The 16067-nt window shown below is 39.7% G+C and overlaps 1 protein-coding gene across 1 annotated transcript in view; it reads left to right on the forward strand.

Moving 5' to 3' along the window:
* Positions 1-16067, forward strand: part of CNTN5 (contactin 5) — a 624505-nt gene that overhangs the window by 328679 nt on the left and 279759 nt on the right. The window contains exon 4 of the mRNA XM_087721123.1: positions 8416-8640. Coding sequence (XP_087577249.1) covers positions 8416-8640 — 225 coding nt within the window. The remainder of the gene's footprint in view (positions 1-8415; positions 8641-16067) is intronic.

Genomic DNA, 16067 nt, shown 5'->3' on the forward strand with positions numbered 1-16067 from the left:
AGCTAGAAACAACACCACATTGCTTCCTTCCTGCCTTCCTTACAGGATTAGCCCTGTAAAGCGGGGAAAAACCACAAGAAGATTTCTTCCAACAACCGGTTCTCTGAACCTCTTAGAAAGTTAAGAACCGGTTCTCCCGAATAGGTGCGAACTGGCTGAATCCCACCACTGCTATAATACCTATTTCAGCACTGGTGAGGATTTGCAGTATTGAGCTCTATGCTTTCTCATGTCACATTGATTGTTCTGAAGCAGCAAGAAGAGACTATAGATGCTTCCTTGGAAAACAACGTAATTAAAAATTGCAACATGGAGAAAAACTTTTAGTGACATTTAGCTCAACATGCTAGGAGTAAAGTGTGTGTATGTGTGTGGGGAAGAGATATGGAGAAAATGCTTGTATCAAGTGAAGGTCACATTTGCAAGTATTATAAGCAAAAGTCTTTTCTAATTAGAGACCCAGTAAATGTCACAGAATCCTAGCCACTGACCAGCTATTCCTTAAAAGTCCTATCTTGCAGTTAGAAATTCAGAAATTCTTTACTTAAGCGTACAGTATTGTCAAGTTTGGTGAGGCACAATGCTTCTGCACCAGCTAGTGTTTTTCTGAGTTGCTTTTGAATATTGGTATAACACTCTGGGGGGATGCTGTGGCTCAGTGGCTAAGACGCTGAGCTTGTCGATCAGAAAGTTGGCAGTTTGGTGGTTCGAATTCTTAGTGCCGCGTAACAGAGTGAGCTCTCATTATTTGTTCCAGCTTCTGCCAACCTAGCAGTTTGAAAGCACCTAAAAAATGCAAGTAGAAAAATAGGAACTACTTTGGTGGGAAGGTAACAGGGTTTCATGCATCCTTGGCATTTAGTCTTGCTGACCACATGACCATGGATAAATCTTTGGACAGCACTGGCTTTTTGGCTTAGAAACAGAAATTAGCACCACCACCCCTAGAGCCGGAAACAACTAGCATGTGTGTGCGGGGGAACCTTTACCTTTATAACACTATTCTGGGATATTACTAAACCTCTCTCCAAAAAACCTGTTAACAATCCTTTTGAACACCCTTAGACAAAAGCAGACTGAGTTTCGGCAGAAATCTAAATCTGCCAGTTGTGAAAAATCCACTTTTTTCCTCAACCCTAGCACTATTGCTGGATATTTTCCATTGCCCAGTGATATTCAGTGGAGCAGGGAGGAAAACGCCAGGGGAATTCACTGATCCCTCTTCTTAATATATTTGATACCGCTTTAAATAAATAATCAGGCAGCTCTATTTGCAAACAATCTGCCTGTAGTAGGATAGGAATCATGCCTATCTTGCACAGTTTCCTGCCAGCTCAAGGATTTTAATTCAGCTAGTGGGAGAAAGAGTCACCCTGGAAGAGGAATTGGGAGAAGGAGTTGGTGTCTGTCTGGGTTTGGGGAAATAGCACAGATACCGTAGGATTTGTATCTCTGTGAAGGAAGCTGCTCTCCTATGCAGGGTTTGTGATAAGGAATCCTCTAGCTATCTTAACACAGCATATTCACAAACACACAAATGCTCGGGGGTCAAAAAAGCTGTCAAATTCTAAGAAGGAAGAATAAATGATAAGCTTCCTTGTTCCAAAAGACCTAATTTAATATTACTTAGATGGCTTGTAAAAGCAGAATTAAATCAGGTCTTTTGGAACTCAAAAAGAACTTGGTTTATTAGCCCTGAGTGGGATCCTCAAATGCAAATTTAAAGAAATTATATAATTAGAAGAAACTAGACCACTAAGAAGTATTTTATAAATACAGTATTGGTTTTGAGGGAAAGAAAATCAAGTTATGAATTCTAGAAAGGTTTAGGGAAAGAGAAAAGGAATTAGTTTTCTTAGAGGAAAATCCACGTTGTACTTTGTTGATGTTCAATGCAGTCTCTAAAACTATCGAAACCTAAACATTTCTTCTAGATCATTTATTGAACATTTCTAAAGCCATTTTTTTTAAAGAGAATCAGTATCACTAAGAACACAGAATCCTCATGAGTGGCATAAAACTATCACAATTAAGATTATGCTTTTTCATTTGTATTTATATATTTATGGTTTTACTTTAATGTTGTAAGCTGCCCAAGAATGGGTGGCAAACAAAGATGATGAATAAATGAAAATAAAATAAATAAAACAGGCCCTGTTCAATTAAATGGCATTTTAACATTAATTCCTTTCAAATAGAGGAGAACTTCAGCAGCTGGAAAAGTCAGTATAGTGAGAAATATTATTACTAAGACTTTAAATGAAGTTTAAAAATGGGGAGCTATTTAAAACGGCTGCATTGAGCTAGTGTAAGATAAATTCTGTTTTTCTGTTTTAAATTGATTGTAGATAGTTTTAGATAGCTTTGAACTTGTTTTTCAAGCCACAAGAATGGTACCTTGTGTTGTGACCTGCCAGCAGCCAGCAGAGCTGGCAGCACATTCAGACAGTTAGAAGGTTGGGGAGGAACATGGATCAGTCCTGGAGTCTGGGGAAGGCTCTGATGAGGGCTCTGTGTCGGAGGCAGAGAGGGGGCGAGAGCCAAATGCCAGTTATCAGCTGCCTTCAGAGTCAGACATCAGTGAGGCAGACAAACAGGAGCCTGTTCCCAGTGTGCGCATGCGCAGATTGTCAAACGAAGGGAACAGCTAAAGGACAGGGGTCAACTTGGGAGTAAGGCCACAGATGGACAAAGAATGGTCCCTCCCAGAGGAACTAAAAGAGGAGGGAAAGGGGAGTGGAGTTTGAAGGAGACAATTAGTTCGCTTAATTGGTTCATGACTCTCCCAGACTCCTTGCCAAGTTTTGCAGATATCGGCCTGGCAGCTCTCCAAGCCAGATAAGGTCTGTGACTGTAAATCCTCCCTTGAAAGACTTTGCTGGATGTCAATGAGCAGAATTCACAGTAAATTAATAAAAGGGTTTTTGTCAGGACAAGGAGTTTGCTCCATGCTCTTGGGAAGCTTAGGTCAGAAGACCTTGGTCCATTCTTTTTTCCAGACATTCTCGGGGTTAAACTGAGTTGGTGTTAAGTGAATAGCTGTTTTCCAAAGTGGCCTACAGGATTTTAATCTTGTGATGGGCTGTGCATTGACCTAGTGAATAAGGAGGACCTTGTTGTTCAGTGTCCTTGACCACAGCTGAATGAGAGCTTGTTTGCAAGAGAAGATTTGATAATAAAACTCTGGAAGTGGGGAAAATAAGAATTTGTTCCAACATGGGCAGTCTGTTATTTTGTATTCTTTTTTTTTTTTTTTGTATTCTATAAGTGGATTTTTAAGTATTTTTTTCTATTCCTTTTCACGTGCATAATGAGAAAAGACAGAGTAATGACATATAATAAACTTTAAAAATTGCAGTTGGGAGAAATAAACTTAAATATTTGCAGTTAGGGGAAGCCCACTTTTTATAATAGAAAAAATAAGTCTAAGAAAAGTTAAGCGAGATAAAACACTTCTTTTTTAGAATGTATTAATGTAAATAACACCACCCAAAGTACCTCCTTGAGTGAGAAGGGCAATCTAGAAACATGAAATATAAATGAATACAATAAACTAGCTGATAACCTGGTGGTATTTATTTATTTATTCATAAGTGGAAAATATCTGAACTAAACGTAATTTCTAATGTTGGATTTTTCCCCTTACCAGAGGGAGCCCCCTTGTGGAGTACTGTGAAGCTGTTACCATGGAAACTCCACTGTGTTGTACAGTAGAAGCCATTTTAGAGCAGTTCAGTAGAAGCCATTTTAAGGCATAACAGGCTGTATTGTAACAGAACACACACTCCAAGAGGTATTAGGGGTGTCTTACCAGCACATTATTGGTTTCCATAGAGTAAGTCATCTGCGTACCAAGTTTGGTGGAAATTGCTGGAGGCGTTCCAGAGTTATGCTGGAACATACACATACACACACAGCCATTTATATATATAAATTACTCTGCAGTTCAAACCTACACCCAGTTTCCCTGCTATTCCAAATTTTCTCTCTCTCTTCTTATTCTTGTTCTGACTTTCTGGAGGAATAATATGAGCTTCTTTGAACTCAGCATAAAAGTCGCAATATAGTCTTTGTTGCACAATCAGAGGATGGGCTATTTTTGTCCTGAAAGTGTTATTATGCAAAGAGAAAATGAAACAGGCTCATTTGGGAGAAAATGTCTGCTTAGTTTCCAACCCCAAATAGAAATTACTATAAATCTACTGTCACTACATTCTAGAACAGTATATATTTTGTCAAAATTATTACTAATCTACTGTCACTGCATTCTAGAACTGCGTATATCTTGCCGAAATATGATAAGAAAGCTATCAGGAGACAGTGGAAGATAATATTATAAAGAAAACCACATTATATTGCTGGGTAGAGAATTTTGTTAGGTCTACTAGATGCTGCATGCTTCGTTTTAATTTTTAGCTTAACATCGTGGATTACTTTCTTTCTTTTTTTCGTCTTTTTCTTGGTCCAACAATATTACATTACAAAACTAAATAATTCATTTTGCCAGGAAGCAAACAAAGCTGAAAATAAAAGCTGTATAGAAAAATAGGAGGTAATTTCAAGGCTGAATGGTCATCACATAGGCGCTCGTAAAAGGATAAGGTTCCAAATTTGGGGTTTCAAAAAAGTAGTTACTCTTGATTCACTTTGATATTCCCATATCAGTTCCAATGCTAAGGGAGAAGCTATTTTTGATCTGCAGAAGAGACTGCATTTCTATTTTTAATGGTAAACTCATATAGATAGCAGATCAAAGCTCCTTTTATATCATTTTGGGGGGGGGAGGCTGAATGAGCCCTTGTATTGAAGAACTATTTCTAATGCATGAGTGGGCCTCAAGAGGTCTCCAGATTGTCTCCCACACACACACAACTCATGACATTGAAAAGGGAGGGGGGAACCAAACCTGAAATTCTTAAATTCTTCCCCCCACCAGAAAATCACCAAATATAATTTTTATGCCTTCAGAATGTTAAATTTGGCTATGTCTTTATGCACTACTAAAACTCTCTTTGTCTTGACCTTTAACTGAAAGAAAGAGTAAATGAGGTACTCCATTTTTGGAACCAAAAAATGGGATACCTCAAATGGCCTAAGTTAAAAAAAATTGGGACCCATAATTCTCAAGTGAATGAAATTTGGGGAAGATGCAGCTGCTTCAGAGGAAGAAAGAAAGGAAGGAAGGAAGGAAGGAAGGAAGGAAGGAAGGAAGGAAGGAAGGAAGGAAGGAAGGAAGGAAGCAAGCTTTTTGATGCTCCCTTGCCAGCTTCCCACAAGGAAACTCAACAGGGAAGCCAACTGGAAGCTGAAAGTTGTTCCTGTTCTCACTGCTTTCCCCCCACCCCCAGATGATGGATACACAGTAATAAGGTTGCTATGTGATAACATATGTATCTTAAATATTTGTCCTTGTTGACCAATTACATTGGTCAATTTAAGGAAGTAAGTAAGTATTAGTAAGTAAGTATAATCTTTATTGTCATTGTACTTAAATACAACGAAATTGGTTTTAACCTCACTTGTGCAAAATTATAACAGAAACGAAAAAAGAAAGAAAAAGAAAAGGTGTTAGTTAAGGTTAAGGTGTTAGTTTTAAATTTGGAATTTGTAAAATGCTTATTTTGAGGGTCAATATATTCTTGATGCTATAAATTTGAGAAAGGTTTTAAATGCAGCCCAACTAGCAGAGTTCATTTGTCAAGTCTCTAATGCGGGGGTGTAAAACCCGTGGTCCGCGGGCCAGATGTGTCACGTGCTGGCCCCGCCCTGTTTAGCGAAGGAGGGGAAACTCCTGATATGTCACGTGATGCCACCGTGACGACGTGAGTTTGACACCCCTGCTCTAATGTATGGAAATGAATGTAGGGAGGAGCAGTTGATCATCATTTGCTCTGCTTTTAGAAAAAGTCATCATCAAGTTTTCTCTCTTCAGTGCAGTTTTTCATACATGTAATGTTTCCTTCTATGTTGTAAGTTTTGCACCCAACTCTTTAATTGCTTTATTTCTTCAATTTTGATCTGCAGTTAATCATGATGAAAATAATTTTGTTGCTGATGAGATAGTTCTGTCATTTTTAGCATACCTTAAACCTTAAAATGAACTCTAGGAACACCAACTGTTGATTTTTCTTTCCAGTTAATTAGCGTAAAGTTTTATTTGTGATGGAAGTTCTGGGAATGCTCATTCCTAAGGGAGGAAAAAGCGTTGGCTTTAAGCAACCTCATCTGCTGTTATTTTGTCTCCTGTTTATCGAACAAAAGCGGTTTTCAAAGATGTGAGAAAGGGATAAGAGTCAAGAAATTGGCAGTTAAGAGGATTGCTTAGATGATGGTGATAACACAAAAATAAAAATATTGAGTTGTTTTAAACTAAAAAAAAAGTGGATAGTTTGGTTTAGTGGGTGGCTTGTAAAATAAATTTAAAGCATTAAAACAAATGCTTGAAGAAAACATTGGGACCCCAATCCTGCAGTTATCCACTCTAAAATCTCTCTAAATCAAAATCCATTATCAAAAAGCCTTCCCATTTCCCTGTTGAAAGAATCAATAGAAGTCTTTATAGTTTTGATAAATAAGCTATCTGTGGTTCAGAGAAGAAAATACAGGACAAAGGTAGTAACTAATCATTTTAGCCTTCCTTTGTTGCTTCCACATAGAAGTAGCTGCCAGCTGCAAAATCAAAATAAATTAACAAGCAAACAAGAATGACTGATGCTTCTTAACTGTATTCATAATGTTAACACTAAACAAGAACATTCCCATAGTGCACACAAAATGCTCAATAAATCAACTCACACTAAGGAAGCATCTTTGCAGTTTTAAAGGCATGTGACGCTCAACCCAAACCATGCATACTAAAGCTTAATAAAACAGTTCAATGACACTGACCTAAGTGTATAACCTTATCACAAGAACCATCACAAGACTCACTGATGACTCACAGCTGACCCATCACAAGACCCTCACTTGACACACCCACACCTAAAGCCCTTATAAACAGGAGAACGCTGACATCCCCCAAACTCCACTGAAGATGTTACCTAGCCAAGCAATGAAACCAACCCACAAGCTTGGCAAATGAAGCTTCACCCTCATCCGACATCCAAACTACAGATATTTGCCACTATTGCACAATGTTTGATTTTAGAGAATCTTAGGCAGTGGTGAAATTCATTTTTTTTACTACCAGTTCTGTGGGCATGGCTTGGTGTCAGTGGTGGGGGAAGGATACTGCAAAATCTCTATTTCCTCCCCACTCCTGGGGGAAGGATACTGCAAAATCCCAATTCCCTCCCCACTCCTAGGGGAAGGATACTGCAAAATCCCCATTCCCTCCCCACTCCTAGGGGAAGGATACTGCAAAATCCCCATTCCCTCCCCACTCCTGGGGGAAGGATACTGCAAAATCCCCATTCCCTCCCCACTCTTAGGGAAAGGATAGTGCAAAATCCCCATTCCCTCCCCACTCCTGGGGAAGGATACTGAAAAATCCCCATTCCCTCCCCACTCTTAGGGAAAGGATAGTGCAAAATCCCCATTCCCTCCCCACTCCTGGGGAAAGGATACTGCAAAATCCCCATTCCCTCCCCACTCCTGGGGGAAGGATACTGCAAAATCCCCATTCCCTCCCCACTCCTGGGGAAGGATAGTGCAAAATCCCCATTCCCTCCCCATTCCTGGGGGAAGGGTACTGCTAAATCCCTATTCCGTCCCCACTCCTGGGGCCAGCCAGAAGTGGTATTTGCCACTTCTCCAAACTACTCAAAGTTTCCGCTACCGGTTCTACAGAACCTGTCAGAACCTGCTGAATTTTACCCCTGATCTTAGCCATGTTAGTTACAGCTACAAAAACAGGTCATGGGGGGGGGCTGCATGTGGCACCCCACATCCCATTTTGCCTGGCAGGGTGCTGCAGGAGGCATCTATCCCGTCTCACCCCAACTGGTGGGGGAGAAATACAATGCTGATCCGGCCCTCGAAGAAATCCAGTTTGATATCCCTGATCTAGTAGTTTTGGCAGGTCAGTTAAAACTTAACATTATGACTTTACAACCAATGATGGGTGAGCTCCAATACAATCCTAAATTGAGGACTACCTGTATACATTTCAAATCAATACTGACACAAGAGAAGGATGCTAAGACCCCAGTTTCTTTCTCTGTCCTCCCCAGAGCAGATGGAGGGTACACACTGAACTGTTCACCTGGGCCCCTCTTTCCAGCAAATATCAGAATCCCATTTCTACCCTAGAACCTTCCTAGAGGTTCTGGTTATGAAAGGTATGCATATCCTGATGGGGAAGACCCATTTGCGTTGCCTAAGAAGCTGGATCCATGAAAGGTTTAGTATTCTTTATTCTTATCTTCAGTTCGAATTGCATTTTTCTTTCTTTCTTTTTGTTTCCAACCTACCCAGAATGCTCTGCAGCTATTCCAGGAATCCATGCCACATACGCTGCTCTTTTAAGACTCAGATCTGTCAGTTCATCTTACTCCTCCTCTGCCATTAACTCAAAGAACAGGCAACGACCAAGTTACCCTGCCATGGGAAGCATCTCCTCTCCAGATTGGCATGGGTCATCGCAGCCCTATCACCCACCAACAAACCCCGAGCCATTCTCAGAGGCCTTCAAACAGGAGGGTATGTTTGATTCCCCACCTCACCCCCCACCCCCCACCCCCGCTTTCTCCATCCATCCCACTGAAGAGATCTGAGATTGTGACGGTGTTCAGAAATGTTTGATGTTTTTGCACCTTCCCACCCAACTTCAGCAAACCACTTCCACCCTCTGCCATGTTTTCATAAATCTTAAAATAAGCCCTTGCAATGTGTTTCCTATGGTCCTTTTATCGGAACCATATGAAGGTAACCCTGGCAAGGTAGACTTGAAGTAAAATTGCATTACTGTCCTTATTACAGAGCAGAGCAAAGCAGAGAATAGCAGAGCAGAATTCTTTATTGGCAAAGTGTGATTAGACACATAAGGAATTTGTCTTTGGTGCAGAAGCTTTCAATGTACATGCAAAGCAACAGAGCAATAATCATAAGATATAATTATACCTTATATATGTATAATTTGTTATTATTTATATACCGGCATTATATGATATGTAAAATATAATAAGAGGGGGTAGTCGAGAACATGAGAAGGATAATGATAATACTACAGCCATACAAAGATGGCTATATCTCCACCTTTGAAAATCAATATAGTGGGCCCTAGAAAACTAAACTAGTTCTGTTCCTATTGCCCCAATATTTTTATAGCTGACTCCATAATATTAGCCATGTATTGAAACTTACAGCTGTGAAGCTCTATTTACCAAAATATATTTTAGCATCAATTATATTTTGTAAATGTTTTCCAAGGAGGAAATGGTTTGTGTGTCTCTCTGTGTGTGTGTATGTGTACATTATTTGTGCGTGTGTATGTGTGAAAACTAAGATCATGGCATCAGGCCCTCTCAATTCCTGGCAAATAGATGGGGAAGAAATGGATGTAATGAGAGATTTTATTTTCCTGGGCTACAAGATCACTGCAGATGGGGATTGCAGCCTAGAAATTAAAAGATGCTTGCTCCTGAGGAGGAAAGCTATGGCAAATCTAGACAGCATACTAAAAACCAGAGGCATCACCCTGCCAACAAAAGGGTGTATAGTCCAGGCTCTGGTTTTCCCAGTTGCAATGGATGGCTGTGAAAGTTGGACCATAAGAAAGGCTGAGAGCAGGAGAAGTCAGAAGCATCATGGCGAGAACAGCTGAGAAAACAGCCGTCGAGCTACGCGAAAACCCAGCTGGCAAACTGCTGTCAAGAAGTCCTTTGTGGATCGGCACCAAACTGGAGGGAGAAGACTCCTGAGAGTCCCTTGGACTACAAGGCCATCAAACTGGTCAGTCGTAGAGGAGATCAACCCTGACTGCTCTTTAGAAGGCCAGATCCTGAAGATGAAACTCAAATACTTTGGCCATCTAATGAGAAGGAAGGACTCACTGGAGAAGAGCCTAATGCTGGGAAAGATTGAGGGCAAAAGAAGAAGGAGACAGTAGAGAATGAGGTGGAGATGGAGTCACCGAAGCAGTAGGCGTGAGCTTAAATGGACTCCAGACAGAGTCCATTTAAGAGTCCATTTAAGTCCTTCCTGTAGAGGACAGGAAGACCTGGAGGAGTGTTGTTCATGGTCAGACACAACTTCGCAACTAACAACAACAGCAAATGTGTGGAAAACCTATACAGTAGAATAAATTATTCAGATGTTTAGCATTTAGTAGTAGTAGTATTTTATTTCAAAACCCATAAACACACCTACAGTTTATGGTTTTATTTTTTTCTAAAGTAAATATTGTCTCTTCACTGACGAATTGGGGTTGCCTGGTTTTTGCATCCCTGATCTGGCATCTCTAGTGCTGAACTCTGTGACAAGCGAAGAGACATTTATCTAGGAAGCCTAACCCCTCATGAGTGTAAAGCCATGACTTTTAAAGGTATTAGTTCCAAGGCTTCTATCAAGCTTAAAACTATCAGGTTTTTTAAAACTATCAGTTCCAGTCTTGTAGTTTAGAGAGCAACATCTCCTCGTCTATCTTTTCTCCCTTGTTGGACTTGGAGTACATGACCCTTGGCCCTTGCTTAAGTCCTTTTCATCAAGTAAAAACCACTGATGACAGAAAAGCCCACAACACTGCATCAAAAGAGTGTTTTATCGTCTGTTCTACTGTGTGCAATCAAATATTTTGTTATCTTACTCTATGAAATATAGAAACAGATTTCCCCAGGTTCGAGCTAGTAGAGTATCTTTCAGCTTTCCGTTACACCTATTTTCACCAACAAGGATGATAGGAGCATGAAAACACACAATGCTCAAGCATTTGCAACTACAGTGTAACATTGAAATACTTTGGTCCCCTTTACTGAGCTTTGGCAAAACTGATGCAAGCTTCATGTTCTCAGTCTTAAATCAAAAGGCACTATTGCTCTTGTCCAATGCCAATGGCAAATAAATGTGTCTTAGCTAAAATCCTAGAGAAGGAAGAAGGAAGAAGGAAGAGGAAGGAAGGAGGAAGGTAGGAAGGAGAAAAAAAAGAAAATGAAGAGGAGGAGGAGGAGGAGGAGGAGAAGAAGAAGAAGAAGAAGAAGAAGAAGAAGAAGAAGAAGAAGAAGAAGAAGGAGAAGAAGAAGGAGAAGAAGATCTGATTGTTAATTTAATTGGATTTGCTGTCTTTGTACACTAGCCTGAAATTTGCAAAAATAGATTCAGAAATAAATTCAGAATGTCTGTTTCCACAGTAATGAAGGTTAATTGAAAAACCATGAACACTCATAATCTGAAGTTGGTACATAGCAATTGTAAATTGGAAGCAAATAGTCAAAGAATGAATACCAAAGTGAAAAATGATGTCCAGATTAATGAATAATAACTGCTTTGGGGAACTATCATAACGCTTCACTTTCTATTAAAGCAGCCAATCTCAAGGACTGTATTCAGTTGTGGGAATCATGCTTTAAAAGGATCAGAAGCAAACTGGCAGAGATTCAGAGAAGGGCCACAAGGAAGAGCGACGGTGGTGCAATGGTTAGAGTGCAGTACTGCAGGCTACTTCTGCTGACTGCCGGCTGTCTGCAATTCAGCAGATCAAATCTTACCAAGCTCAAGGTTGACTCAACCTTCCATCCTTCCAAGGTCGGTAAAATGAGGATTGTTGGGGGCAATATGCTGACTCTGTAAACCGCTTAGAGAGGGCTGTGAAAAGCACTGTGAAGCGGTATATAGGTCTAAGCGCTATTGTTATGATTCAGGGACCAGAAAAATGTCCCATTAATACAGATGAAGGGCACTGGATATGTGAGCAAAGGAGATTGAGTAGGGATGAGATATCACCGTCTTATGATTTACCTGAAAGATGTCACCTACAACAAAAAGACCCACAGTTTTCTCTCCTGTTCCAGAATGCAGAACACAAAATAATACTTTTAAAGTGTTGTTGTGGTTGTTAGTTGCAAAGTTGTGTTCAACCCATCGCGACCCCATGGACAACATTCCTCCAGGCCTTCCCATCCTCTAACATCCTCTGGAGTCCATTTAAGCTCACGCCTACTGCTTCGGTAACTCCATCCAGCCACCTTATTCTCCGTTGTCACCTTCTTCTTTTGCCCTCAGTCTTTCCCAGTATTAGGCTCTTCTCCAATGAGTCCTTCCTTCTCATTAGGTGGCCAAAGTATTTGAGTTTCATCTTTAGGATTTTTAAGTTACATGAAGGGGGTGGGAATCCATCGGAGCTTCAAGAAAAACCTAACAGTAAAAGCAGTTCAAACAACCAGTTGCCAAGAGAGGTAGCAGAACTGATTACCTCAATTTTCTCTCAGCAGGCTCCGAAACTGAATCACATTTAGTTCAGGCTTCAGCATACTTAGACTAGTCCATTTAAATCAACAGCGTTGAGCTGTCAATCCAATTCTCTGTTAACACCAACAAGGCCCTTTCGGTACATAGTAGAATTGCCACCTTTGGGGCGGTGGGAGGGGGGAACCAGGCTGTAGTATATTCTCTGCAAGGCCAAGAAAATGTGATAAGTTGAACAGTTGTATTAAAACAGATTTCCAGTTTTAAAAAAAGAAAATCATATTGCAATATATTGGGACTTTTTTTACATGAATGTTTTATTTATTACTTTTGAATATTTATATCCAGCTTCCTGTTCAGTTACAACAAAGCAGTTCACGGTGTTTTGAATAAAGAATAAAACTGCAGAATAAAACAATACATTACATATGTGTGTGTGTGTGTGTGTGTGTGTGTGTGTGTTTTATACAGTAAAGGGACATGGTGGCTCAGTGGCTAACATACTGAGCTTGTCGATCAGAATGGTCAGCAGTTCGGCGGTTTGAATCCCTAGCGCTGCATAACCGAGTGAGCTCCCGTTACTTGTCCCAGCTTCTGCCAACCTAGCAGTTTGAAAGCACATAAAAATGCAAGTAGAAAAATAGGAACCACATTTGGTGGGAAGGTAGCAGCATTCCATGCACCTTTGGCATTTAGTCATGCTGGCCACATGACCACGGAGATGTCTTTGGACAGTGTTGGCTCTTCGGCTTAGAAACGGAGATGAGCACTGCCCCCCACAGTTGGGAATGACTAGCACATATGTGCAAGGGGAACCTTTACCTTTACCTTACAGTAAAGACACTTATACTTTAAAAAGCAAGAAGGGAAAGGAAAGGAAAAACAAAACAAACAGTTCATCCATTGAAGATCATCAGTGGTCGATGTGAGTTCCTAATGAATTTCAAAAGAAAGAACATTCCAGACTGCGGATGTTGTTTTATATATATATATGTATATGTATATGTATATGTATATGTATATGTATATGTATATGTATATGTATATGTATATGTATATGTATATGTATATGTATATGTATATGTATATGTATATGTATATGTATATGTATATGTATATGTATATGTATATGTATATGTATATGTATATGTATATGTATATGTATATGTATATGTATATGTATCTCTATACATATACAATACATATACATATACATATACATATACATATACGTATGTATGTATGTATGTATGTATGTATGTATGTATGTATGTATGGGTATGGCTAGCTGATGAGAGCTAAATAGCTTGAAATAGATCTATACTAGTCTCCCTTTATTTATTTATCAGCACAAATACTACATATATATATTGTATGTATTGTGTGTGTGTGTATGTGTGTACACACTTTATTTATTTACTTAAATACCACTCAACTCTTAATGGACTTGGACAGATCACAATAAGAAGCTTCTAAGGACCAGGAAACGAGTATAAAACAATCAGAATAAAGGAATAAACGATGCCAAAATTAATAAAACTGGACAAGTACAAAAAATGAGAGAAATCCACACAATGCAAAGAGGTCTTAAGTCATTCACACAACTTGCAGTTTCTGTAACTACAAAAAAATTAAACATGTAACTCTCTATATGTATCCATCTATCTATCTATCTATCTATCTATCTATCTATCTATCTATCTATCTATCTATCTATCTATCTCTATCTCTATCTATCTATCTTTGTGTGTGTGTGTGTGTGCGCGCGCGCGTGTGTACTCTACATGTACTGTATGAGATAAAAGCAGTTAATGAAATCATGCAAAAAAAATCAAGATACATGTGAATAAATTAATACAAAATATTGTTTATTAAGGCTTTTAAGACTATTTGGAAACATTAGGGAAACTCACATATTTTAAATGGATATGTTTAATTTTTATATGAAAAGAATAAGTTGTAGATATTGCAGGCAAACTGGGTACCAAAATAGGCACAAATCTGTGTAGGAAACATACACTTCAGAGTGATTAAATTCCACATTTTGCAGTTGTTGTCATTGTTAGTTGTGAAGTCATGTCTGACCCATCACGACCCCATGGACAACATTCCTCCAGGACTTCCTGTCCTCGGCTATTCTCTGGAGTCCATTTGAGCTCACACTTACTGCTTCGGTGACTCTATCCAGCCACCTCATTCTTGGTCATCCCCTTCTTCTTTTGCCCTCCATCTTTCCCAGCATTAGGTTCTTCTCCAGTGAGTCCTTCCTTCTCATTAGGTGACCAAAGCATTGGAGTTTCAACTTCAGGATCTGGCCTTCTAAAGAGCAGTCAGGGTTGATCTACTCTAGGACTGACTGGTTTGATGGTCTTATAGTCCAAGGGACTTGCAGGAGTCTTCTCCAGCACCCTAGTTCAAAGGCCTCAATTCATTTTGCATGGGAGGGCTTAATAATTTGCTAAAACTGTATGTGAATACTTGAAATGTTAATGGAATACATGGGGAGGAGGCATTGATATCAATCAAATTTGCATAATGCAAACTCAGTGTCTGTCCACCTTGGCAACTTGAAAATATGTGGATTTCAATTCCCAGAATTCCTTGGCCAGTGTGTTGGCCATGAAGTTCTGGGAATCAAAATTCACATATCTTTAAGCTGTCAAGGTTGAGACATACTGCTACTGCTCAGTAACATGCATGGCAATTTAGAATTTGTAAGAAACTTGCTGAAGTTCAGAACGGGAGGAGGCTGACAATTGACAGGTGTTACTGAAATCTTGATGAAAAGCAGGCGAAAAGTAATGTTGCCCCTGGGAAATTAATGGTATTAAGTGATAACATATGCTTGTCTGCATTTATTTCTCAATAGATCTGTCTTTGTTAAGGAAAGTCATTGATTTATTATGTATCAACATCCTTGCCATGATTCGTTATAACCTATTAATTTCTCCTCCCGTTTTATGTTCTTGCTTACGAATTATGACTAAAGTTAAAAAACACAACTTGGTCTGGAGCAGGGGTGGGTTCCTGCCAGTTCTAACCTCTTCTATAGAAGAGGTTCCACAAATCTACAGTGCCGTTTAGAACCGGTTCCAGCTCCCTCCTCCTGCCCATCCGCACATCATCAAGTTGAAGTCCACAAGTCTTAAAGCTGTCAAGTTTAAACACCCCGGGGGTTTTTTTCCTAAAGGGTTAGGGGTGCAAGGGTCTTGTAACTTGACAGCTTTAAGACTTGCGTGCTTCAAATGCCAGAGTTTCTGAGCCAAAATTTTGGTTGCTAAGCAAGAGTGTTGTTAAGTGCGTTTCACATTTTACAAATTGGCCATACCCACCCAGTCACATGGCCAGCAAGCCACTCCCACCCAGTCACATGGCCGGCAAGCCACTCCCACAAAGCAGGCCACAACTACAGAAGAGGTTCTAAAAAATTTTGAAACCCACCACTGGTCTGGAGTCAGCTTAGAGAATTTTGACCTTTGGGAATTTAGAACTATGGATTCTGCAGCTCTCAGCACTGAACCATCCAACCATGCTTTTTTTTTTTTTTTTTTTTTTTTGCTGAGCTTTTGTTCCTCTTCCTGATTGGTTATCAATCCTGCTTTACCTGTTTCCTTTGTTAGTGTTTCAAAATGCCAGGCACAGCTTTAAGGACCTCTAGATCAACAATGAGATGAAATAGTAATATGGCTACTACCTGTGTGAATAATAATAATAATCTACTCTGATTC

Source organism: Thamnophis sirtalis, unplaced genomic scaffold (genome assembly GCF_051295495.1).
Source record: "Thamnophis sirtalis isolate CommonGarterSnake01/CBP01778 unplaced genomic scaffold, rThaSir2_p1.2 scaffold_8, whole genome shotgun sequence".
Lineage (NCBI taxonomy): Eukaryota > Metazoa > Chordata > Lepidosauria > Squamata > Natricidae > Thamnophis > Thamnophis sirtalis.